Genomic DNA, 27,964 nt, shown 5'->3' with positions numbered 1-27,964 from the left:
GAGTGGCATCTGGCATCATTTGGGACTCCCCTCTGCCCCGGTGCGTCCAGGGGAAGCGTCCCAGATCAGTGCCCAGACCCCCCTCTGCTCCCCCTGGCTCCCAGCTATGCAGTGAGGATGTGCGCTGCTAGGTTCAGTAACTGTCTGAACGGCTGCGCTGAGGAGGTCACAGGGGCCCCCGGTGGATCTGCTGGTCCCCTCATGGCCTCCAGGATGCTGGACTGGACTGAGCCTGGCTCCCGCATCCTCCGCAGCCTGGAGATGGGCACGGTCATGACCCTGTTCTACCAGAAGAAATCCCAGCGTCCAGAGAGAAGGACTTTCCAGATCAAGCAGGACACGCGGCAGATAGTGTGGAGCCGGAGTCCAGACAAAGTAGAGGGAGAAAGTGAGTGTTTTTACATTTCAATCTGAGCCTCTAAGAAACAAGTCATTGCAAACAAAACCAACCAATAAGAAACATGTGTAAAAAGCTGATACCCAACATTTAAATATACTGTATTTTCCACTATCCTCCCAAACCAAACATTGTCAGATGAGATTTATAACAAATACAGGATTATAACATCTCAATTTCTACTTATAATACCATTAGATTGCACCAAACTGATGCTGGGGAAGGATTATACAAATTTAATTCTGCCACAGGGAAATGGGCTATGATAACTATATGGCCACAGCATTGTTTCTAAATGTGTACAAGTCACATAAACTATCCTAAATGTGTATATATTCAAACTAAAATAAATAGTATGCAGCGGGCCTGTCTGTAAGAGAGTTTGAACATGTTTGTGTTGATAACGTTTAATCACAGGGAATAACAATGTGCAGAAATGCCAACTCAGACACTCCAAGGAGCTGCTTAACTCTGCAGAGTGGGAAACAGGCAGTGCCTTTAATGCCACTTTTCAAACTGTTTATTGTCTTATCTGAGTTGGCTTAAGGTACGTTCACACATTATGTTTGTTTGATCCTGTGACCGTTTTAATCCTGATGTGAACTTGGTTTGGTCCTGGTCTAATCCAGGTTTAATCCGGATCTAGTGCAGGTTTAGTTTTGGCTCATATTATACTGCACTAAATATTTACACTGTATCAAATATTGAGAATGCGTGTTGTTAGTTCCTGCCTTGTTTCTTAGGCTGAAGGCTGCAGTGGCCAGTGAATGAAATCGGATTTGTGTGCAGAAATCTCTTGGGTATTACTCCTTGTTTAGGAAATACTTTCAATAATGACTTAAGCAGAGAAAAGGAGCGCGATTTCCTGACTTTTAACATGCATTTTCCGCTTTCCGTCTCAATAAGAAGATAGGTCAACAACATAACTTTGAAGGTGTATTTATTTTAACAGTTGCTTAATATATGGTGACCAGCTACAGCAGAACATAAGATAATGCAAACATGGTGTGAAATTGGCAAACACATGCTATGTACACAAAGAGGTAGAGCGATAACACATCCTGCAGCTCTGAGTGTCTTTGCAGTGTTTGTGTGTTGCCTTGTGCAATAAATCATTCTACACTGAACAAAGAAGAAGCAGTATAAACTATGGACAAAACACAGTGGAGTTATGATGTAAACCATGTTATTATTGCATTATTTGTCAATGTATAATTAGATCAGATGTGAAAATGTAAAAGGTTTGGGACAATAATCAAACTGAAAAATGGTACATAGTTGCTTCTCTAGTCTCCATGAAAACATGAAGGGATTATGAAACCTAAAGTAAACTTAATGAATAAATATAGCATTTAGGAAAAGGTTTTAAATTACAGTAGAAACTAATCTAAATATGTATGATTCTTGTCGGTGTAATCCCTCATTGGTCCAGGAGTGTTCCACTTTAGAAAAAGATTCAGTTGTATCGTCTGGACTCTTGTTTCGACTCTCATCCGAGAGTCATTCTCAATCTGCCAATCAAAACCGGGAACTCAGATATGTATCCTACTCTGGTTAGGCCCTGCCCACCGGGTGGGAACTCCTGTTGAAAAGGTGTTATTGGTTTCACCAGAAACTAAACCATTTTGTCTGTCAAACTAGCCTCTTGTGAACACAATTGGCATCAACGCTTGTTCTAATCTAAATTATTCACATAAGATTTAATCTTATGTGACAGCAACTCCAAATCACAATAGTCTCTCAAAATAATATATATAATTTCAGTGAAACCAAATAAAAAGCCAAAATGTATCAGACAAAATTATAGTGTATGTTCACATTAATTACACATACAATATTCAGGCTAGTGGATGCTGAACATTGAATAGGGCTGGGTGATATGGCTTATTGCTATTATTATTATTTTTATTTTTAATCTTGGTTTTCAATTTTACTTTATGGTTTTTGAAAAGCAAATATATATGAATTTGAATCTGAACATAGACAATAGAGACTTCAAATCAATCAAATTTAGTCCAAATTTTGAACTCTGTTGACCTGCCCATATAAAACAACACACCAATAATTGCAATCTACAAATGATAAGCTCTTGAACTAAATTAAAACTGTATCAACCACCAGCGCTAACAGAAATGGTGTCATAGTTCACACCTAGTATTACACCCCAGTGACCTTCTCCTCCCATAGTAAACTCACGCCCGGTTCACATATATTTCCACATATTTCCACATATATTTCCACATATTTCCACATATATTTAGCCTCCACGACAGGAGCGTCCAGCCTCTGCCCGTGCAGCCTGCCGCTTCCTGCCCGCCCTGCCTCACTAACTCCACTCACTGTAGGAGCACAGTCAAGTGGCAATGGTGCGCTTAAAAGTAGCACGCGAGTTGTTTTTTTGTTTTACTCAGTGTTGCCACGGTGGAGCGCTGTGCCCGTCCGGGGTGTGGAGCCCATTGTCTGAGCGTGTCCTGGATTCTTTGGCCTGTTGGGAGGATTTGTTACAGTGTCTGCGAGCGCCACGCAAACGGCCTGATAGAGTTTCTCCTCTGTCTGCCATGTGTTATTCTAACTCTGTTTTTATTGCACGCCTTTGTTCACTTTTGTTCATTATTGGATGGTAGTATCTGACAATCTGTAACTCAGAAATAGCTGATTCTGCTGCTGCTGTTTGAGTTATTAAAATAGCAGCACATTACCGCCTTCAACAGTTTGAGCTGTAATACACTTTTATTTTTCCTTACATTCATTTTGTTCATGTAAAGCAGTGCAACTGAGTTTATAGAAATGTACAGGATGTTTTCATTTGGAGTCAATTACCTGAAAAAAAAACGTACAAACTCTAGTCGTCAGCATTTATTATCTTTATCACTTTTATGCCTCCTTATCAAGACATTGCAAGCTCCAACGAATGAGCCATAAATGATTGTACTAATTTACCTGGATTATCTGAGTCACAACATCATTATTTCAGGTTATTTCACTTTTTACACCAGCAGCGGTTCAGACTTTTCTTATTTTGTAGTCTGCATGTTGATGGTCACCAAATCATCTAAATTCATTTGTTGAGACGATTGATATTGTGGCTAAAGTAAGTGTCGGGCTGAAGTGTGCATCAGATGTCTTTTTCATGTACTTTCAGACTTTCTCATGTACTTACATTATATTACTGTATTGCACCACTACCTTGTTCCATTTTCCTTTTGCCTTTTCAAATGAACTTATAATAACTTAATATACTTGGTTCTGCTTAACACGTCACTTAACAATCATTTGTTTTGTCTGTGATCCCAAAGAAATCTTCATCTTCATCACTTTGAGGGAGTTTGAGACTACAGCACCCGAGACACAAATATAACACCACGAGACATAAACACTTGAACGAACACGTCTATCTCCTTAAATACCATCATTGTTGGTCTCGATGCCTAAAACCTCTTTCCTCCTTAAGCCATAGAGGTCACATTTGGCCATGACAACATTTTTGATGCTGTTGCGCTCAGGATGTGATTGTGAAAGCACATACCGTATTTTCCGGAGTATAAGTCTATGAAAAAAGCGTCAGTGCGACTAATAGTCCGGAAAATACAGTATATAGTATATTTGCATAAATTCAGGTTCTGTACATTGCTCCTTGTTCAGAGACAGCATGTTTGTACCCATTAATTCCTGTTAATTCCCATAAATCCCCATAAATCCCCATGAATTCCTTCTACTTAATATGATTTAATTAAGCCTTCTTCTGTTATTACCCTGTGTCGAAGCCAAACCATAATAACCCAACCATATAAGTCAATTGGAACAGTGTTGTTCCTTTTTTATCTTATATATATAGACCCACCGTCCTTCACTGTAATGTCCGCCTAGCTTTCTCTGTAAATTCTATATCCACCATCATAAAGCATAAACGGTGCCATGTCTAATCCTCCGGCCGGCACCGAGAAACACCTACAGTTCATATCGCAGCCGCTCGGGACCTTGGATATAAAAAAAAACACACATACGCTTTCATAACCCCCCGCTCACACTCCCCTCGGTACATTCCTGGAACTCTCCCTGAGTTTATCTGTCCACTGTCTCTCCAGCTCTCCTCTCCCACCTTCCAGCCCACTCACTCCCCTCTTGCCTCAATGCCTTTCACTTTTTCTTTTTTGGGATCCTCCATTGACCACCTCCCTTTTTATTTGCCCGATTCTGGTCTTTTCACAGCAATCCCGTCTTTTGTTGTGCGTGGGATGATGTTGTTCTTTGGGATGAGCGCTGGCACACACCGGGGTATTAAATCCTGAGGCGGAGGAAGTGCGGGGTTATCAGGGAGGGCCTCTTCCTGTCTGTAACACTGGCTGGCTGCAGGGAAACAAAACATTCAACATCTTGATCAGGAAGCACAGTCATGGATGGCAAATTAGCCACTAAGCACAGTTCTTTGTGATGAAGAGTTTCAGCCCTCTAGCCTTTTCAAAAAGCTGCCACAAAAAGTAACAAAGTACTTTATGTGCACACGTGACTACCATTCAATCCTGACACTTACTGCTATATACTTTATACTTGATACATGCACAGTGTTCCATTTATTTATATTTGTTTAAAGTGCATATGAAAGGTTCTCATGTTTTTCTAATTAGGACATTCTTTGTTTGAATAGTCCTTGTGGTAAATATGTATCATAGTTTTCAGTCAAGTTGCAGATTGTGAAGTAAAATGGAAAAATAAAAGTGGAACTGCTGTGTTCTAAAACAGAGACTAAGTGTATTATTATATGTCAAAGCATTGTGTAATTTATATGGGTTACATTATGGTTGCTAGGTAACAGTTGTGGAATTACCTCTACTTTCGTCACGTCTGCTGCTCATGTCCAAACAGGAAGTCATATTATAAACATCACAAAAATGGTCAAACTGGGTAAAAGTGGGCAAACCTTTAGTGAAATCTTAATTATAATCGTGTTCAGTACGTTTTAGTAAAATGTGTAGTCTAACCTGTCATTTTAGTCTTTATTTATCCTGGTAGGTCGATTGAAACCCAATTCTCATAGAACTACAACCATTCGATGTGTTTGGAGTTGACTTTCTGGTGCTTGTGGCTTAATTCGATTTTTCACTTTTTGCACACTGTACATTGAAAGTTAATTACTCCATCTAAAAATGTACTTTTTCTGTTGTGCTTCCTGCTTCACTTGGACGTCTAGCGTTGCCCACATAGCCATCTGCCTGCAGTAATTGATAGTTTTTGATGCAAGATTCCTTTCCTACATGAATACTATACTACTGATGTATAAGGAAAGAACAACAAACTTTCAGGAAAACTGTATTTCATTATTCTGTACATGAACCAGTCCTCGATAACACGCCGGTCTGCCAGGTTGTTTATAGCCTGTTACATCAGCGTACAAACCCTTGTAAATAACATGTTTACCGTCTCAGACTGCTCTTGGCACGCTCTTTTTTTTTTTTTTGCCACTGACCTGAAACCGGCAGCTGCCCATAATCACCCTGGACATGCAGCAAAACTAACTTCTCCTCCTTCAGCTGGTGATTTCACTCTCAGACAGACAGACAGCAAACAAGAAGCTCTGCACGTGAAATAGAATGTTGTATATTCACATGCAACTATTACAACATCTTAAACCAACATCTTTAAATATTAGTGTTTAATTGAATTTATTGTCCCGCAAAGCCTTTTCATTTAGTTTTATTTCAGTGCTGACAGCTTTTCTTGACTGTGAAGCGTCTCCAGTTCTCATTTTGTTGAGGTTTTATCATATCCATATTTACAGCCTGGCCTGGGATTAAAGGCCACGGTGGGCGGGGCTGCGGGTCCTGCTCTGCCTGATGAACGTGGAGCTGTGCGAAGCGACTGGACGCTCCCATTAGTGAATCATTAGTTAATTGTATCGTTACTCAGGAAACACACCGTGTAGAGGAGAGGGCTCTATAAAGCATTATTCAGGAACAAAATGGCTGTTTTAGACTGAAAGGCTTTTGTTTCAAGATGAAATATATTTGTCTTTAATCTCAGTCCAAACACTCAGCTGGATCCACATGTACGAGGCCGTGTCCTGGCTTTGAATAACATATGGAGTAGCAAAATGTGCTATTTCAACTCAAATCAGGGGAAAAGTCAAAAGAAGATTGTATTGTTTGAGAACATTTTGGAGATGAAAATGTGGAATTGATGGATGGTGAAATAGGGGGCTAAAATGTTGGAGAGACGCGCTAAATTTACTTTAGAAAACACTAGATTATCATGTAAATAACCTGCTAACTCTGCAGTTTAGACCTCTAGAAACATGAAATGCATGTGATCCTTGTACCAGTTAAGCAGCTCATATTTCTGTCTTCTTCCAAATAAAACTGGTCCTATATGTGTTTTAAAGAGTGCATTCCCCAATTTAGTCACAATTACAACATTTGTCCCAAAAAAACAAGCCCAATTCTTGATTTGTCATTATTTGTTTGTCCTGTTTCTGTACAAACTGGATATTCCGCAGTCTTAGAAATGGGCCGATTTTTGAAATATGACTAATATTGTGACTGTTTTGAAGATATAGAAAATGTGAATATCAAGTTTATCATTTATAAGAAAAATGCTGAATAAATCTATACATGTCTGTATTTTTTGCATAACTTAAAGTCCTTTCACATCTGATCAAACCTCAACTTATAGTTTTAAAGACCATATTTCTGCTGGACGGACAATAACGTTAGGTATAAAATGTCAAAATACTCTATACATCTTCTAGCCTCCGTACAGGCTTCATGTGTCTGCGTTTGCTGAGGACATCTGCTGTGGTCGTAGGCGCTGTTTTCTCTGTGGGTGTGTCTCAGAATGGACTGTTAGGAGTGGAGTCCAAAGTTGACATCATCGCTGTGTGGTCAACAGGCTTTAGGATTCGTAGCCTGCACGGTTTTTTAAATAGTACATTAGCTAGCTCAGGTATGAAATGCAAGACTGGTTAAATGATAAGGAGTAGTGTGTGATATAGAGTAATGTCAGTGTGTTTATGAGACTGTTTTAGGTGATTTTGTTTCCCCCCGGGCAACATTTTTAATAGATTAAACCTCTAGACAAGTGGTTCTACACAGACCATGGACAGTACCACCAGAGTCTACAAGGCTAGACTACTACACCTGAATAAACAGGTCCAAACAAATGTTAAAAATGCAATATAATCTCCCAAAATGAATCCACTGTTAAATCATCACTACTCAACAAGTGTATTTTTTTTTAATTTAATGACACTTTAGCTTGAAACTCAGATGCTGCAATTTAGAGAAGTATAAATATGTATATGAAGTGTTAATTCAATAGTATTTGAGAGATGCTTTTTGGGTAGACCTAAATTGGATGTATTATCTGAAAGTCATTAAAAAAAACAATACAGAATATGTTATATCTTGTCTGAACCTACCGTATTACCATTTAAAACAGCTGGACCAACATGAAATCTATCCAAAACCAGGTCTGAAACATAGCAAAAATATAAACAAATATCCATAATTACACTACAGAAAGACTATCTTATGTGTGTATGTGGGTGTCTCGGTCCACACTCTCCTATAGAACCCACATGTTGGAGAGGAAAAAGCTGTGATTTATGGTCCATGCGTGTTTGTCTTTGTGTAACCTGAGCCTTCCTTTTTCTGCCTCCTCCAGTTGACATTCGAGAAATCCGGGAGTTGCGGTTGGGAAAGGGATCCCGGGATTTCGAGCGCTACCCAGAGGAGGCTCGTAAACTGGACTCCTCCCACTGCTTCATCGTCCTGTACGGCCTGGAGTTCCGCCTGCGCACTCTCAGCGTGGCTGGTTAGTGCTTGCACGGCACATGTGGCTTTAAGCATTCAAATTCATTTCATGGACATGTTTTTCATGTTCCCTCTCGCTTTTCAGTCTCATGTCGTATGGCTAAAATCTAGTCCATGTTGAGTTTTATTTACGTTTCCAAACTGTATTTCAACCGATTTAGAGTCAAAGACGTTCAGATCAACCAATAAACATGTATTTTCAAAGGTGCATTTAGTAACATTTTGGTTCGTTTTCAAGGAGACGTTATTGCTTTGCCTGGAATGACGCCATGAGGGCAATTTACAGGTCAGATCTATGGCGAGGCGACCGTGCTCACTGTAAAATTGTGTGTTTTCTAAGGTATTTTTCAGCAACAAAAATTCCTGCGAATGAAAATACAAGCTAGATGAGTTTAGTGAACAATAACATGGACTCCCTACCAGAAAAGTTACATAGTGCACCTTTAATGATACTATAATAATATATATAATCTATACTACAAAGAATTCACTGTTCCTCCGACATTTTCAACTCTGCTTTGTCCTAATTCTAACTTCACTTTCAGAGACCTTTTCTTGAATATTATTGTTTTAAAGTAACGTTTCTCTTACCTGAGTGCTACTTGGCTACTCTCCCTTCCTCGGCCAAAACCTGAGATACACTTTGTCTCTTTGTGGTGTTGTTTTGTGGCAGCCTTTAGTGAAGAGGAGGTGAACACGTGGATCTCGGGTCTGAACTGGCTCATGAGCGATACTCAGAGGGCTCCAGCTCCACAGCAAACGGACAGGTGTGTGTGTGTGTTGTGTGTGTTGTGTGTGTGTGTGTGTGTGTGTGTTGTGTGTGTTGTGTGTGTGTGTGTGTGTGTGTGTGTGTGTGTGTGTGAGTGACAGTTGCTGATCCACGGTTTAATATTAGGCCATGCAAAAAGCTTGATCAAACACTTGCAGGTGACTGTGCGTTCCTTTTCCTGTAGACTGATCGTAACCTTAATCTTCACTTAAATCCTAGCCTTACACTAAATTAATGCATATCTTATCTGCTAGCCCTGAACAGGTGCAATACTGACTAACTGTCATACTCACACGCAATTAATGTAATTCATGTGCATGCAACTGATGTAAATTAGAGTGTTTACTTTACTTTACCATTATTATTAGTATTATTTGTCTTATGCCAGCTATTTTTTTATTTTTATTTTGATTATTTTAATTTTTTTATCATTATTTTATTGTATCTTTATTTTTATTGTATTTTCTTCCCTCCATTCCCTACTAAGATATGAGAGGACCTGTTTACAGGAGTTTTTGTTAATAAGAGTTTTTGTTTTTGTTCATAAGAGTGTTTTTTAAACTTCCTATTAGTTATCTGTCCTTTCCCCCTGTATCTACTGTGTTGTAACACCAAAATGTCCCCATGTGTGGACAATAAAGGCTTATCTTATCTTATCTAAACTCTTTGATCTGATATTGAAGCATTTATTTATTCATTTATTACCCTTTATTTAACCAGGTAAAACTCATTCGAATCGATCGAAACCTTTTTTGCAAGGGTGATCTGGGATTCAGTTCTGTTCGTTCCAAAAATGTACATATTTGTAAGTGGGTCCACGTTCTTATTAATCATTTATGTTCTCTTTTGGCTTCTCATACCAAAGCAGACACCCCAAACCCCTTCCTCTTATGTTTATTTGCACTGACAATTAAGGTGTTGAAATTCTGACAGATATAATTATCCCTAAGTCAGACTTTACCCTTGGATTTGAGCCTACCCTCCCAGTCAATCTCACACTGCAGGCCCAACTGGATGAACTATCATAAAAACAGCAGAGAAATCTTTTATACCGTTACCAATCCTGTAGAGGCAATTTTAGCTTGAACGTTTAAAAGATGTGGAATAAAAACTCAACAAAATGAAGAACAAGAGAGTTCTGAGGCCTGTTGGCACTGAAACAGATAATATCTACAATATCCTAAATTACATAAATGAACCCGCTACCAGCTGCTTTTAAAATCAAATGACTCGTTCTTCCTGTGTGCGTAGGTGGCTGAGAAAGCAGTTCGAGATGATGGACAGGAGTCATGAAGGCAGGTGAGCTCCGCGCAAACAAACATGTCATCGCCCCCTCACTGAGGCACACGGCAGCTGCTGATTGGCCGGTCGCCTCTGACCCTAACCCAGGGGGAAAGGTGAAGGTAAAACAGATCCAGATGGAATGAAAGAGGGCGACTGTGACCTCTGACCCCTCCGACTTCCTATCCTATCACCTATTTCATGTCCTCTCTGTGCACTTGTGAAATAGTTCCGCGTCTGACACCAAAAAAGTGCGTGTTAGAAATGATGTCAATATTATTCAGGTCACATTAAAATCGTTACAACTACAAATAATCATGACAATGTTATTTGGTCACGATGATCGGGAATAATTGTTAAATTGTAATACTTCTTCTCTCGATAATTACCACTGCATCATTCAGAATCATTACATTTCTAATTATAATTTATAGAAGAAAAACATTAACCAAGAATTTGCTTATTTTATTGTATAGATGAGCTGTTATGTAGCTTTATTATTGGATCTATGCATATCTTACCATATTTAATGGTTAAACTCAAATGAAATAGATTTGTACGTCAATAGTAATACATTGATAGCTAAATTATTGAAAAAAATGATATTCGCTGCAGGGAAAAAGGCCATCACTATGACACAAACTCAACCAACAGTAAAGGATGTAATTCAACCTTCGGACTACATTTGAAAATGGGCAAATTTGTAAAACTTTGGACCAATGGTACAATTACGCTGGACCGGAAGTTTAGAATGACTTATATTATTTGTATACTGTCCCTCTGTCTTTCTTTCCGTGTTCTTATTGTGTTGTTTCAAATATTATCAGTTGAAAATTACTCAATTTTACAGTGCAGTAAACTTCTCCTATCATCAATATGGGTCTTCTTATTGGACTGATATATACAATTACTCAAAGTAGTAAGTAAAACCATTTCCACGAGAATAAATCCTTCAAAACTAACCTTCGGGGGTCAGTTTGGGATACTGCTCACTTGAACTCGCTGCCAGCTCCAAATAAGAGACAGGACATGATGCCAAGGACTCGGAGAAGGTATTTTCCTGTCTCCTGTGAAAATAGTAACAGCTACAGAGGCCAGACAGGAGCAACCAGGAAGACCTTTGGACGGATGAACGCTGTGAGGTCACATGGTGCATACGTGACCTACATCCACCTCTGACGGCTAAAACAATACAGCAAACACAGTGATAAGGGCGGCGTATTTCTTTCAACACTGTCACTGTGTCTAGTCAATTAATGGGAATTATTTCAGCAAAAAGTCTGTATGAAACAGCCTAAAAGTTCACTTGTCCGCGCTCCACAGTGCCCCCTTTTGGTGATGTTTTAAATAGCAATATGTCCCAGTATTATTATTATTATTTTTGACGTATTGTACTGCCTATATTTGCACAACTAACCATTTTAACATGTTTCCAGCATCACAGTGAAGGACGTGAAGACGCTTCTGCCTCAGATCAACTACAGAGTCCCCAACATGCGCTTTCTCAAAGACAAACTGCAGGTCAGACTGGAACATACAGTCAATATTTTCTATGTGTTCATCCTTACGTTAAAACGCTTTACATGTCTTTCCCATCAGTCATTGTTTGTTCTAAGCTTGTGTTTTATAACTTCCAGGAGGTGGAGGCCAGAAATGACTTGTCATACCCGAACTTTGCACAACTGTATCGAACTCTAATGTTTGATGCACAAAGGACTGTGAGTACTCGAAATCTCATTAAACAATATCAATCTGGTGAGATATTTGAATGTTTACTTTATGGTAACACTTGATAATATCTGCTCTTTTAATATCCTTAATAAAGCACGAGCAGACTCTTAATTCACAATGAACAAAATGTTTTTAAAATTTTATTTTATTTATTATTATAGATTTATGTTCAGTAAGTGCTTGTTTAAAGGGTTAGGGTATTCATTAAGTCATTTATCGTTAACTTGTCTAATTAAGGTGTGATTGTACCTGCTAAACTACTTGTTAACTATTAATGTTCATGCTTTACTAAGGCAGGAATACGTGTAATTACGATACTGTATGAAGTTTAAAGATTTGCACCTCTTTTATTATCCGGGTTATTTTAATGAAAAGCTAGAACAAAATAAAAAATGAGCAATTTTACGGTTTTCTGCAATGTATTCGACACATTACATTACTCTCTTTACGTTTTAACGTAAACCTACCATTGTTTAGTCACATTATTTGCGTGTAAAAGGCAGTTGCATGCTCAGAGTTAGGCTGGAAACTGTTACATCTGTGCTATGTTTGACTGCTGCTGGTTAATGTGGGCAAATAGACTCCCAGTAAGTCATGTGTGATGTTGACACGGCTGCACACCTCACTTCACTGCACTCACTGGATCCTTTATGCCTCACCTTCACCCCTCCTCACCCCTCCTCACCCCTCCTCACCCCTCCTCACTCCCTGCCCCGTCTGTCATCTGTGTGTTCCCAGATAATTGAGCAGCTGGACTTGTCCTTTCCTCTCCGGTGAGTCTGCTCCTCTCGCCCCCTCACGTTCGGTCCTTTTTTTTGTCTATTAAATATTCACAAAGGCCTTTTCAGATCGTTGTCGGTTTAAAAATGTGTTAATGTTGAGGTTTTACTCGATGTCCTGTCTTTCGTTTGTAGGAATGTGGACAGACCTGAGCTGTGTCAAATCTCACTGTATGATTTTCAGAAGTTTCTGCAGATGGATCAAAAGGTACTGAGACAGCAGACGTACTTTTATGAATGATATGAATGATTATTAGCCTCATGTAGCACCAACAGCGCCTCCACTGTCAAACTGCACGATAACACAAGATTTTATCTGCTTCTCTTTTTTTTCTCTTGTTTTTATTTGTTCGTTTTGTGATTTGAATGTATCTTTTCTTGTTCTGTAACGCACTTTGAGTTACTTCGTGTACACATTTTGCTCTACAAATACTTCCTCTAGGAGTCCTGGGCGTCGGACTTGGGTCGCGTGAGAGACTTCCTGATGGGCTACATGAAGGGGGCTACAACGCCTGAGCCTCTGCTGCAGCTGGACGAGGTGAAAACCAAAAGGATCTAATGCAAAGTATAGATTATACAAATGTAAACTTTCCAAAACCAGAGTTTCCCTTTTGTTTTGCAGTTCCTGACGTTCCTGTTCTCTAAAGAAAACGGTGCGTGTGACCCTCGCCTCTCTCCTCTCGTCCCTGATGACATGAAAAAGCCACTGTCCCAATACTGGATTTCTTCATCGCACAACACGTATGTTCCTTAATATCACGGCTGGGCTTTTCATTTCATTTTCATCGAGATCAAGATTCAGTCATTTCTAAATGTCAATGCTATGGTTAGATTTGTTTTTCAGCATTTGGTTATTATTATCTTCTGTGTTAAATGTCACGGAGTAAAAGTCTGTCTTTTTTATATTGAGGAAATTAATACATTAATACAAACACAAATCCAATTGGCTGGCTTAGTTATTCAAATATCTGCTTTGAGGTCTGCTAACTTTCTTTTTCTTGTTTTGTTCTGTAGATACCTGACAGGTGACCAGTTTTCTAGTGAGTCGTCTCTGGAGGCCTACGCTCGCTGTCTGAGGATGGGCTGTCGCTGCATAGAACGTACGTCATCCAAAAAAGCTATTCAACCCACTTTTCTAGGTCTTTTCTGATATGAAAAGACATGTTATGCTTTTTTAACTACCACATATGTACCTGTAGATCATGCTTTTATATCGTGTCCATTGTAACTATTGCACTATTGATCTAAAATGACTGAGAAACTGGTTCATTGTTTCATCTGTTTCATTAGCATGCGCATTAGCTTCCCGTTGGATTGTCGCTAGTCTACGCGGGGTCCTCTTAAATAATCGGCCATTGCATAATTCAAATGAGTAATACGTCAATCAGAATCAAATCAGAATCTATCAAAACATACAGTGGTAAGGGAAATTGTTGCATTTTTTGTACATACGTATGGTCTTGTCTTTTGTCTGTCATTGTACATGTTTGTTCTTATTTCTATTTGAGTATAAATTGATGGAAATTTCAATGAAAATTAGTTTTAGTTAATTGACTTCCTGTGCAAAACTAAACTACATTCACTGTGGTATTTCAGCAAAACAAGCAAAAAATGCATTTGTGAGTACGAGCCATGGTTGAAATAGAGAATGCAGGATGATACAGGATGATGCAGGATGATACAGGATGATACAGGATGATACAGGATGATACAGGATGATGCAGGATGATGCAGGATGATACAGGATGATGCAGGATGATACAGGATGATGCAGGATGATGCAGGATGATGCAGGATGATGCAGGATGATGCAGGATGATGCAGGATGATGCAGGATGATGCAGGATGATGCAGGATGATGCAGGATGATACAGGATGATGCAGAATGATGCAGAATGATGCAGAATGATGCAGGATGATACAGGAGTATACAGGAGTATACAGGAGGATACAGGAGGATACAGGAGGATACAGGAGGATACAGGATGATACAGGATGATACAGGATGATGCAGGATGATGCAGGATGATGCAGGATGATACAGGATGAGACAGGATGATGCAATATGATACAGGATGATACAGGATGATACAGGATGATACAGGATTACACAACGCGCATGCAGAGAATGGCAGACAGCTTATTATTAAATTCATGTTTTTTCAGTGGACTGCTGGGACGGACCTGACGACCTGCCCATCATTTACCACGGACACACGCTCACTTCGAAGATCAAGTTCCTGGATGTGCTGCACACCATCAAAGAACACGCCTTTGTCACATCAGAGTAAGAAGAACGTTATTGTTTGTATTGGTCTATTTTTGAAATGTAGTCTTTATTATATGTATGTTGTTATTATAAGTTATAGACCGTGTTCTTGTCTTTCAAGAGGTGGGTAGTTACATTTACTTGTGACTTTTTGAAGAAACTGTACTTTTCTGAGTAGTTTTAAGACACCATACTTTTACTCCTACTTGAGTAATATTTAATTTGAAGCAACAATACTCTTATTTGAATAAAAGTTTTGGTTTGAACATTTGTGTTTCTTGCACAGCTCCTTCAGATATAATTTAACTTTTCTTATTATTCTTTGAAAATACCAGAAGTTGAGCATGAATTCATGTTTTGTCCTTCCAATTACAACAACTTCAAATTATAAATCCCATCAATCCCAATCCCACCCATGCCATCCCTTTGTGTTGGCAACTTCAAATTTATAGATAACGTTACCTTCAGAAAGTTACTCTCACTTGAGTAGTAGTTGTTTTTTTAACTGTCATTTGAGTCATTTCTTGGACCACTACTTTGCATTTCCAGTTGAATAATATTATTTTGAAGTAATTTTTCTCTCAATTGAGTAAACATTTTGGCTACTCTACTCACCTTGTACTTCTTCCATTGTGGTTTTATGCTCCAACAACCCAAACAAACAGAATTGTATGGTCTGAATATCTCTGTGCAGGTTCCCGGTCATCTTGTCCATCGAGGACCACTGCAGTATCGTCCAGCAGAGGAACATGGCCACTCACTTCAAGAAGGTCTTTGGGGATTTACTGCTCACAAAACCAGTCGACAACAACGCGGAAGAGCTGCCCTCGCCCTACCAGCTGCGACGCAAGATCCTCATAAAGGTACACAGACCATTTTATTTCTCTATTATTATTATTATTATTATTATTATTATTATTATTATTATTATTATTATTATTATTTATTTTTTTAACAAATATATGAGCAGAAACAGAAAAACCTTTGTTCAGCCCCAAGAGGAAATTATATTCGTTATAAACATGCAGTCGGCCATCAGAAGAAATAAAAATATAATAAAATAAAATAAAAATTAAATATCAGTATCACAGAAAAAATAAAATACTATAAATTATACTTCTAAGTTATTGAAGCGTTGTATTATATATATTTACCGATAATATGGAGTTAAAAACCTTTGAGCTTTCAAGTGGTGTTTTAACATTTAGGATCGTACAAAATGAGTCTCAAGAATTAGTTTATATATTGATAAACCTTCATGGAGCTGTTATTGATTTGCCTGGAATGTTCCACAGTATGGCATTAAATGTATATATCTTGTATTTATTAAATTACAGTCGTTTCAAAGCTAAAGAAGAAACTTGAAAAGCATACATTCTTACTGTGAGTGGGCTCGTCTCTCCACAGATCTGACCAGTAACTTGACCTGGTGGTGTCAGATAGAAAAGTGTAATGCTATATTGTGGAACATTCCTGGCAAGCAATACCAAGTTACATTTTTGTGCACTTTCAATAAATTGCCTGCCCATATGCACTGAATATATGATTTATTATAAAGTAGAAGCAAAGTGGTTAATAATCTTCTGGTCATTAACATATAAATATAAGACTTATAATGAACGTGTTTTCTGTTTTTCCTTTGACAGCACAAAAAACTGGTGGAAGGAACCGTGTATGAAGAAGTGTCCACAGCCAGTTACTCTGAGAACGACATCAGCAACTCCCTGAAGAACGGCATCCTTTACCTGGAGGATCCCATCGACCACGTGAGCTCACGGCCGCTGATGGTTGATATTTATGCAGTGCTTTTATGACTTTCTCTGGCTTGTGTGTTTTTATGCAGACGTGGACCCCGCACTATTTTGTCCTGACTACACACAAGATCTATTACTCAGAGGAGACGTCCCACTACCAAACAGCAGAGGAAGAGGAGGAGGATGAAGGGAAAGAGGTATTCATTGATAATAAAATGTTTTCCATTTGCATAGAAACAATACAAGAAACTACCATAAGCCAATTGACAATTATTGTGCGGTCGTTCAACTCAGGAAAGTCACTCATAAAGTGGTTCCCAACCTGGGGGCGGCACACCCTAGAGGTGGCTCTAGACATTGCAGGAGGTCCCCAAAGCTTTGTCTAGTCAAATTGTCAGGTCATCAAATTATTAATTGTGCAAATTAAACAATAAACAACCTACAGATATGATTTTGAATATCAGTTGCTGTGATTTGTCTTGAACAGTTTTATGTCTTTAATGTTTTGTCTGATTTCAATGCCAAAAGCAAATTCCACAACATTGTTTGTGTGACCATTGATAAAGATTAATTGTTTATATTTTTATTTATATTATTTATATTCTTATTTTAATTATTTCCATCTTTTCCCTCGACTTAGCAGGAGTGTAACAACAATGAGCAGCACTGTGCCGAGCGCTGGTTCCATGGGAAGCTGGGCGGAGGCAGAGACGGGCGGCAGGTCGCTGAGAAGCTGCTGCAGGATTATTGTGAAGGAGGAGGCAAAGACGGCACCTTCCTGGTCCGAGAGAGCGAGACCTTTGTGGGGGACTACACCCTGTCGTTCTGGTCAGCAACATTCTGAAATGTCAACGTTTATACATTATTGGGAGTTCAAATACAGAGCTCGGGATTGTGTCGTCACATAACATCAGGATTCTAACACCAGAGCTGAGGGTCTGCCACCTGCTTGTCTCCATGGAGATGTTATTGCTTTTCCTGAAATGTTCTCCAGAATGGCATTACATTGATCTATTGTGCATTTGTTCAATTAGGCCACAGTTATTTTATTACTTGGTTTACGGATCCGCCGCACTTAGATTATTGATTTCTACAATATAAATAAAATTTAATTATTATTAAAAAAAAAAACAATTATAAAGTACCGCCGACAAGGCAAAATAGCATTAAATTAAATATAAAAAGCGGTATTAAGTCAAAAGATAAGAGCACGTGAAACAATTTTTCGTCAAAATCCTGCGTGAGTCAGGGACGAAGCGGCTCACCCCCCCTATATAATATATATATATCTCGAAAAGTATGCATTTTTACTTTGATCGGGCTCTCCTCTTCACAGACCTGACCTGTAACTTGGTCTGGTGGTGTCACCTTCTTGTCTCCATGCAGATTTATAAGTTTCATGTCATACTATGGAACAATCCAGGCAAAGCAATAGCATGTCTACAATATATATGTTTAATCGATAGGCCAGAAAAGCAAACTAAACTATCTAAGCAATAGTGGAATATGCTGCTATTTAAAAGATTTAAAAATCTCACTATTTCAGGCGTTCTGGTCGCGTGCAGCACTGTCGGATCCACTCTCGCCAAGAGTCGGGCTCCACGCGTTTCTACCTGACGGACAACCTGGTGTTCGAGAGCCTGTACCGCCTTATCGGCCACTACAGAGACACGCCGCTGCGCTGCAACGAGTTCGAGATGAGGCTCGGAAACCCGGTCCCCCAACCCAACGCCCACGAGAGCAGGGAGTGAGTGACTTTGGCTGCAAATAATGTCTTCAACTTCATTAATTCACAATATTCTATTACTTAATTTTGATGCTAAAGAAAAGACTAGTTTAGTTTTGATGCTAGTTTAAGTTTCCATCCACATCTGGGTTCTGATTGACTCCAGCACAATTTTAAAGTAGATTATTAAAACAGATTTAAATTTCAGTTCAGGTATTTATTTTCTTTAAATGCTGTGTTTTTCAGAAAATTAAAATATAGTTTTACAGCGCAGTTATATCTGTACCAGATTTAAGCTGTGCTCATTTAAATTATAGCTTTTTTTCTTCTTTTTCTTTGTTGACATCAGATATATGCAAAAATATGAACACAGATATTTATTAGGCTTCAAAAATAGCTGTAGTCAAAACCAAACACATTTTTTAAAAAGTGCACACATATTGAAAAATGAGTAATTCAGCTGACTCCTTTTATTTATTTCATATGTATTTCATTCAGCGGCAATTATTTGACCCAACCTCATACAGGACCTTGCAATTAATCAAATTCAAATCAAGATTGAGATCAAAAATAATTTTGGGGCTTTTTAATCAAGAGTTCCACAGCCAATCCTCTGTCAGTATCAGTCTTTCGAGTCAGATTTCAGACTTTGGAGGAAGAAAATGGACAAAACACTGCCTCAAAAAAGACAAAAATCAAATCAAATAAAAAAACATGACACGAAAAAAGGTGAATATATTTCTTGTCTTATTGCCCAGCCCTAACCTCACACTTAACATTGTATTTCTATGTTGCAGGTGGTACCACTCGAGTTTGTCCCGTGTCCAGGCTGAACACATGCTCATGCGCGTCCCCAGAGACGGAGCCTTCTTGGTCCGGAAACGCAGCGAGCTCAATTCTTACGCCATCTCCTTCAGGTAAACGCCATTCTCTGCTACTTCATTTATTTTATTTATTTATTTATTTGACAGGGACAATGCAATCATACATAGTTACAAACAAAGCTTGCTGCCGATGTGATGCACACAAAGATTATAGCCAGAGCTAATTTTCAACTTCTGTCCCTGGTTGGGCTTTTCTAAATCCCCCCACAGATATAAAAGGCATTAAAACACATTTCCATTCAAATAAATCAGTGATAAATCTACACAACTCATTCTACTTCACTCATGCACGTCACTCATACACATTCATAACACTTACAGGTGGGCACACTTTTGATTTTCTTTATTTATATTCATATTTGCTTACGAGATGCACTTTATTTCAGGGGGTAATGAATTCCAGAGTTTACCGCTCTTAAAAGAGAAGGATGTTTGTCTAAATGACGTCCTGCACTGTGGGATTTGACAGTTTTGGTTTGAGGAGCCTCTTGTAACTCTGTATAAATGTACTGATCGGTTCAGGGGCCAAGTTATTGATACGTTTGAAACATAATTTAAGAAAACACAGGTTACTGAAGCTTTCAAAACGTAATAAATTATAATTCTTGAGAATGTGGCAGTGCGTGATTTTCACTGTCGCCCGTTGCTGAATTCGCAGAGCCGAGGGTAAGATCAAGCACTGTCGGATCCAGCAGGAAGGCCGCCTCTTCATGCTGGGCAGTTCGGCCGAGTTCGAGAGTTTGGTGGATCTCGTCTGCTACTACGAGAAACACCCTCTCTACAGGAAAATGAAACTGAGGTATCCCATCAACGAGGACACGCTGGACCGGATGGGCACCACGGTAACCAGACAAAGCGCTCATAAACAAAAACAGCGCAGTCGAATGTGCAAGGAAATTACACGTTTTTTTGTTTCCAGGAACTAGATTATGGCGCGCTGTACGAAGTGCGAACTCCTCATTTTTACGTGGAAGCCAATAAAATGCCGACGGCCAGGGTGAGCTTTTGCAGCCGACTCGCACACACAGAATTTTAGAAATAAGTGTCATTTTAATGCGAAGTTGTTGTTCTAGTGTACGGTCAAAGCGCTGTACGACTACAGAGCCCAGCGAGAGGACGAGCTGTGCTTCCCCAAACAGGCTCTAATCCTGAATGTGGACAAACAGGAGGGCGGCTGGTGAGTGGCTCCCTCGACTAACTTATCGTAGATCAGAAAGTGGGATTAATGAGTGTGTTTTAAGGTGGAGAGGAGACTACGGAGGCAAAAAGCAGCTGTGGTTTCCCGCTAATTATGTTGAAGAAGTGCCTAGTTCTCCGACCAGAGAGCTGGATGAAGCGGTGAGTCGTGTCTTTCATACAAGCGGAGCTAAATATAATTGAGTACATTTTTGTTTGGCATGTCATTTAACGTATCTTCTTTTTTCAGTCGACAGAAAACAGTCCGCTCGGAACATTTCTCAAAGGCTTTATAGATGTTCCGACTTGCCATGTCGGTAAGTATTTGCGCTACTTTTGTGTAATTGAACTTATGCTAGAAGTGATAAAAGTACTTCAAATGTGTGTCTAAGTGTTGTAATACAGGGGTACAAGTGGGTCAAGACTCAAAAGCAGCCAACCCCAAAGGAAAATGTATATATTTATTTAATTTTGCTTTGTTATATATTGTCTACGGCTTTATCCTGATGTTTTACTCCAAAAATATAGTGTAAATGAACCTGGTAAACGGCACACATGAGTATTAAGAACATGTTTTCCCAGGTTTTGCGCAGTTGTTACTGGCACAACCTCCCTCTACTGGTCTCTCTGCAGTAATCTATTTAGTACTGGTCCTTCCAAGAAAAAGGTTTGGGACAGCAATGTGTCACTGAAATCACAAAAATAGTTTATTTACCAGGAAAATGTATGCAAAAGCCTCCTTTAATTACCAGTATTACTAAACCTTAAGTTTATTATATCATTACTTTTACTGATATTGGAAGATACAATTCTCAGTTTGGATACGAAAGATAATATTTAAATGAAAGAAATAACAACAGAATGAAGACTATAGATATTTACCGTATTTTCTGGACTATAAGACTATAAGAGTATAAGTTGCACCAGCCAAAAAATGCATAATAGAGAAGATAAAAACATATATAAGTCACACTGCAGTATAAGTCGCACTCCGGACAAAACTATGGAAAAAGGTGCAATTTATAGTCCAGAAAATACAGTATTCATGGTTTTAAACGACTGTCGCGTCTGCTTGGTGTCATCTCCCTTCAGTGGTGCATAAAGACGGGAAGAACATGCGGCCGTACGTGTTCACCATCCACACGCAGCACACGACGTCTCTCCCGGTGCAGACTCTGGACGTAGCGGCCGACAGCCTGGACGACCTGAGCAGCTGGGTCAGCCGCATCCGCGAGGCCGCTCAGAACGCGGACGCTCGGGTCAGTAACGGCCATTCAGACCTCTTTTTTCCACGAGTCCCCACTTGGCTTTACTTCTTTACTTGGCACATTTCATCAAGTGTCAGGTTAACTTTGTCAAAATGTAATAAGTGTTGATTGTCATCCCACTTCTCACAGACATGCATGTTGTGTTTTGGAAGTGGGTGTAGTTTATTTTATTCAGTCATTAACTTAAGCTTAAAGGTGCTGTACCTGATTTTTACTGTCTTAAAAATGTGAAAAACTATTTAATTTTAAACAGTTTGCAGCAGTCCAGCGTTAATACTTTCTCAAATACTCCAAGCATCCTAATTATTCACCACGTTGACCTTAAAAGCGCTTTTCACTACTTTTAGAGGCCAGACCGAGTCGGGACAAAGTTAACTACTGTACAACAACTACCATGCTAATGATGCTTTTCCTGGTTTTTGAAGATTAAACACACTTAATGGTCTCATTTTGACCATAAGAGCTGCTTTTACAACATATCTGTACTGGAACGAAATACATCTCGCTCAAGTGCATGAAACAATTGTGTACAGCCCCTTTGTAGCTGAATGTCTAACTGGAAACAATGACGGAAAAGGTTTAGGCCGAAATGAACCACTTATTAATGTCTAAAAGAATGATGAACTGTATTTGAATTTGTGGCTTCTCTCTAGTGGCCGAAAGTGTAAGTAAGCAAACCCTTGCCTATGTGTGGGTGAGAAAATAGAGTGATAATAAGTGCCTATATTTAATGTAAATTAGTTTTAATGATGACGTTTTCTGGTTCTTTCTTTGTGATTACAGATGCAGGAGGAAAAACAGATGGAGAGGAGAAAGAAGATCGCAGTAGAGCTTTCCGACCTGGTGGTTTACTGCAGACCGGTGCCTTTCAACGAAGACAGTAGGTTCACATAATGACTCTTATTATTATCATTATTATTATTATTATTATTATTATTATTATTATTATTGATATAACTTAAACAGTGAGGGTTAAAACCAAAAACATAAAGGTTGTATCCAGCTGTAGAGAAATTGTTGCTGCTGCTGCTGTTGATGTTATTATTCACTTTTTGTCATTTCCTTGACAGAGATTGGCACGGAGCGGGCTTGCTACAGGGACATGTCCTCTTTCCCCGAGACAAAGGCTGAAAAGCTTGCGACTCGAGGAAGGGGAAAGCGTTTTGTGCAGTATAACCGCCGGCAGCTGTCCAGAGTTTACCCTCGAGGCCAAAGACTGGACTCCTCCAACTACGACCCTCTGCCCATGTGGCTCTGTGGCTCGCAGCTGGTGGCGCTCAACTTCCAAACACCAGGTCAGAGTCCACTTCCCCTTTGTGTTGTCAAATATGACGAAATACAAACGAAAAAGAACGATATGACTAAACTAGAAAAGCATTGACTAGTTGAATGTTTCTGTTTGTAGATAAGCCCATGCAGCTGAACCAGTCTCTGTTCATGCTCAGCGGAGGCTGTGGGTTTGTCCCTCAGCCCGACATCATGAGAGACGACGCCTTTGACCCTTTCGACAAGGACTCGCTGCGTGTGGAGCCCATCACCGTTCAACTACAGGTCAGAAAAAACACACAACACAAATCTGCAGTTGAGACTTAGACCGAGGCGTGACCCGTGGTTACTGCAGGTGCTCGGAGCTCGCCATCTGCCCAAGAACGGCCGCAGTATCGTGTGTCCCTTTGTGGAGGTGGAGGTCTGTGGAGCGGACTACGACGGCTGCAAGTGCAAGACGGATGTAGTGGGTGAGTGTCGGGGATGGGCAGTTACTCTTACTCCAGTAAAAGTCTTGTTACTCTTCCCACTGTGAGTCTATAAGGGACAAAAGCGATGCGATATGAGCGACTTTCTCTCATTTTTGTGGTTTAACCTTTGACAATACCAGATTTTGCACATTATTTAAGGTTTTGTCCTTTGAATTTAATTAATTTCCCATTATAAATCAGATGTCCTAATAGTTACTCTTTACTCATATGATTACTCGTGCGTGAAAAGTAATGTTACTCTTATTTGTGTACAAATTTTAGTGTGTGCGCAGGCGGCAACAAATAAATACATCATGATTCGCTTTGCTTTAAAATGGTCTAGTTATTTGTTTCTCACAACTTCTTTATTTACACATTACTCTGACTTTTACCCTAGTTGTCATTTTGTTTCGTATTTTACTTCAGCTGTGTGAACAATAATATGAAATCTTCCAAATCAATAATGACGTGAGTGAGCGCTGTTCCTGTTTTCGTCTCATTGGCAGCTGACAACGGCCTGAACCCCGTGTGGCTCCAAAAGCAGTTTGTGTTCGACATCCATAACCCCAGCTTCACATTCCTGCGCTTCACTGTGTTTGAAGAGGACATGTTCAGTGACCCCAACTTCCTGGCCCAGGCCACCTGCCCCGTCCGCCTTCTCAGAACCGGTACGTCTCATATATAAACCAGGGACCAGACCTGGTTTTGACAGTTCATCTTGAGGAACAGACCTAACCAATGGGCAGTTCATGTTTTGAAATAAAAATCAGACTAAATCATTTAAATGAAAGGAAAAGACTTACATTTTTGTGTTTTAGGCTATCGCAGTGTTTCCCTGAAGAACAGCTACAGTGAAGAGTTGGAGTTGGCCTCGCTGCTTGTCCACGTAGAGATAGTCAACGCAAAGGTCTTACTTTTGGCGACAGAGCATTCTCCCGAACAGCACCCCGACTCTGGAACTCCCTCCCCCAACCTGTCCGCCACTCTCCCTCACTCACAACATTTAAATCCCGCCTGAAAACATACCTCTTCACCCAAGCCTATGACCTCCCCTGCCTCCTCTACCCCACTGTCTACACTCCTACCCCCTGTTACATCCCCATCATTTTCGTTCTACTTCTTCTGTCTTATTTATTTTATCTGTTCTTTTTTCGGACTGTGTACATTATTGTGTAGTACGTGATGTCCCCCCTGTCTGTAAATACCCCCCCCCCAATTTTGTATATGTCAAAGCGTCTTTGGGTCATTGAAAAGCGCTATATAAATAAAAGGTATTATTATTATTATTATTTGATAACCCTCCCTACTCATACGCAGCAAATTATCTACGAGAATTTGAAGCATCCTTGTCTGTTGTTGTCCGTAGGAGGAGGATGACGAGAACCTGTACTCGTCCATCCAGCGGCTGCGGGACAGGACCAGCGAGCTCTCCACTCAGGTGTCTCTGCTGGAGCGCTCGGGCTCGGCTGAACTGGGATATCAGCAGAGTGTGGAGGAGCTGAGAGCCGCACAGGACCAGCTCAGCGAACTGGTGGAGGCTCGCAACCGCAGGTCGCACTCTTCTGTCCCCTTAGAATAATGCACCAGACTATAAAATCTGACGTTGGACATTGTAAGTGGACAAATATGAATGGACTAGGGATTTGCTGTGGCGATGTGACGTGACGTAGAACTATGAATGATAAGAATAACAGTAGAATAGTCAAATGTAAACTATGACACAATAAAGGTGTGTATAGAATAGATTTTGACACGAAATAAAAACAACCTATATAGGGTACAGAAGAACATTTTTGACATATAACAGAAGCTTTAGTCACAATACACAGACGTTAAAACTATAAGACCAAGTAAATACAAAATGCATCATCGTCAAGCCTCAAAAGTAGATCTACAGTGTGCAGAAGATATCAAGGAGCAATAATAACTCACTTATTATGCAATTTAGTTTGAAAATAATAAATAAATATAAAATACACCTTCATAAACCCATTCAAAATATATAGTAAAATACAGAGGTGTAGTAACGTGAAATATGAGCATGTTTGTTTGTTTATTTAAATCTGTAGTACATTAATTTCTTAATATTAAATGTGGGGAAAAAAAACAATTATGAACCATATGCTATTTTTGCACCATAGCATAATCTTCTTTGTAATTTTGTTTTCCCCTTACTTTTCTGAAATATGTTTTGCAATTGTCTGTCCCATCCAGGCTGATGGAGAAGAAAAGGAGAGAGAAACTGAGGCAGCAAGTAGCAGCAAAGCGCAGTTAATCCTCTTGGCCACTAGAGGGCTCTGAGGTCAACGCAGAGCTGCCTGAAGCTGAGACTCCAGACTCCAGACTCCAGACTCCAGACTCCAGACTCCAGACTCCAGACTCCAGACTCCAGACTCCAGACTCCAGACTCCAGACTCCAGACTCCAGACTCCAGACTCCAGACTCCAGACTCCAGACTCCAGACTCCAGACTCCAGACCTGTCAGAACTGGAAGAAAACCTGTGCCTCCTCATAAACCAAAATGTGAAGCTTTTCGCTGGAAGGTGAAACAAAAAACAAACAGAAGCATCTCATGGACTGAAATACCTAATGTTAAGCTAATAACAATCACAAAGGCAGACGAGCGAACTCCTCTCAATGTTCCTCTCTAAAGCGCTCAATGTTTCTCTTTTAAGATGACCTTTTTGTAACTGTTTGTATTTGAATGAAACTGATGTCAGCTTCACCTTAGCCAAATACCTGCGCAGCACAGTCCGCTGATCACAGAGTTGACAAACCGAGCTTTTTAATCATTGATGTCGTACTGCTCAAAGACATTATACGATTGAAATGTTGCCAACACATATTATGGTGATTTATTTAGCAGTTAATGTTAAAACTGTTTTCTAATTGGCATTTCGAGCATTTTAGAGCCAGGTAAATTGAACTTAAGTCTTGTTTTATTTAAAATGTAGATGTTAAATATAGCTGTGGCTTTTGGCTCGACTGCGTTTACAGATGAGAAGGCTGAAATGTAACTACAGACAAGTGACGTTTAGGAGTTTAAAGTGCATACGACTGGTTTACATGTTTTTCTAACTGTTACTTTGTTTGTGAAGAAAAGTTGATTTTAATTTTTTTTGGAAAATGACAGGAAGTTGTACAAAAGTAAAAGTACTGTATTTAGTATCTGTACTTTGCTTTAAAACATTTTATAGTAGTTGCTTTTTACTTTTACTCACTAGATCTGAGAGCAGGTATCTGTACTTTTTACTCCACTTTCTTTTTGAACTGGGCTGAAGAGTAAACGTATTTTTCTGTACTTGAAAGGGACATGTTGACATCCTGCCTAAAGATTTTGAATTAAAACACATCAATACAATACATCAATACAAATGACTAGACGGACTAAGATATTAAATCAGCCCATTTCTTTATCAAGATCTCACATTTAATGCTTTAATAGTTCTTAATAGCTTTTGTTTTACTCTAAAAGTACATTTTTCAACATGATACTTTTTTGTGCGAGTTTTTTTTCTGTTCTTGTATCTGTACTTGAGTACTTTTTAATAATAATAATAATTTTTAGTAATTTTATGAGGCATACATTTTCAACCCTTCTGTCTGGGAACACTAGCATCTAACATCAAATCTGAGTTAACTGAGTCACACAATCATTTAATGGAATAATCTGCCATTTGGAGCAAACTTCTGAATGAGAAAAAACTCATAAATGGCTTCAAAATCTTTATACTCTTCTTTTTGTTCTCTGATGGGTGTCATTTGATAGTGTTGTAGTGGAGGGTGTTTCCACAGCAGTTTTTCAACATCAAAAGTGCCTAGACACTAAAGCGGTTGAAAAACAACTAAGAGGAATCCCGTGTCATTTACAGTATGATTGTTCAGTAAGTTATGGAACTAGTTCACATCTGCTGCCCATGTCCAAACAGGAGGTCACAAATAACATGTCCCAAAAATGGTCAAACTAGAGTGAAATGTATAGATATGTTGTTGTTTTTTTAGAAAGTATCGAATAATGACAAACATGAAGTCCAACCTGTCATATGCACTTTAAGTCAGAAACACAACTAACTCAGGTCAACGATGAGAATAAGCTGAGAGGAGAAGGTGGGCACATGTAGCAGAGGAAGTGTGGTTTGTGCCTTCTGCGAGTGGACTTTAGACACTGCAGGTCAATAACAGGTGAATAATAAAGCCAGTACAATCTAATGAACAACTGGACGAGGTCGAGGAGAACTACTTAGGGTCGGACCACTGCTCGTCGACTGGATAAAGGGGCAAAGACTGTGCCCTGTTGCTAGAATCCGGTTGAACTTTCAGAGTTATGGAGTTTTAACAAAACCAAACAATGCAAACTGAGTAACTTTAGGTTCTCGTGTTGCTTGAAGT

General features: G+C 39.4%; 1 protein-coding gene across 1 annotated transcript; it reads left to right on the top strand.

Moving 5' to 3' along the window:
• Positions 1-87: 87 nt before the first annotated feature.
• LOC140354449 (1-phosphatidylinositol 4,5-bisphosphate phosphodiesterase gamma-1-like) lies at positions 88-27,698 on the top strand. The gene is made up of 33 exons (XM_072439491.1): positions 88-388; positions 8,054-8,203; positions 8,876-8,969; positions 10,223-10,270; positions 11,689-11,773; positions 11,890-11,970; positions 12,722-12,756; positions 12,898-12,970; positions 13,205-13,300; positions 13,385-13,503; positions 13,777-13,862; positions 14,929-15,049; positions 15,726-15,894; positions 16,678-16,797; positions 16,875-16,982; positions 17,426-17,613; positions 18,332-18,532; positions 19,309-19,428; positions 20,054-20,237; positions 20,315-20,392; positions 20,469-20,572; positions 20,637-20,733; positions 20,822-20,888; positions 21,664-21,830; positions 22,623-22,719; positions 22,910-23,134; positions 23,245-23,390; positions 23,461-23,575; positions 24,082-24,243; positions 24,394-24,482; positions 24,942-25,126; positions 25,790-25,899; positions 26,033-27,698. The coding sequence occupies exons 1-32, from the start codon at positions 118-120 to the stop codon at positions 25,848-25,850; spliced, it is 3,942 nt and encodes a 1,313-aa protein (XP_072295592.1). The 5' UTR covers positions 88-117; the 3' UTR covers positions 25,851-25,899; positions 26,033-27,698.
• Positions 27,699-27,964: the final 266 nt, after the last annotated feature.

The sequence above is a fragment of the Eucyclogobius newberryi genome, unplaced genomic scaffold, assembly GCF_026437365.1.
Source record: "Eucyclogobius newberryi isolate DKJ021-1_F unplaced genomic scaffold, fEucNew1.0.hap1 SCAF_9, whole genome shotgun sequence".
Lineage (NCBI taxonomy): Eukaryota > Metazoa > Chordata > Actinopteri > Gobiiformes > Gobiidae > Eucyclogobius > Eucyclogobius newberryi.
The sequence above is the reverse complement of the archived record's forward strand: the minus strand, read 5'-3'. Positions and strand labels throughout refer to the sequence as shown.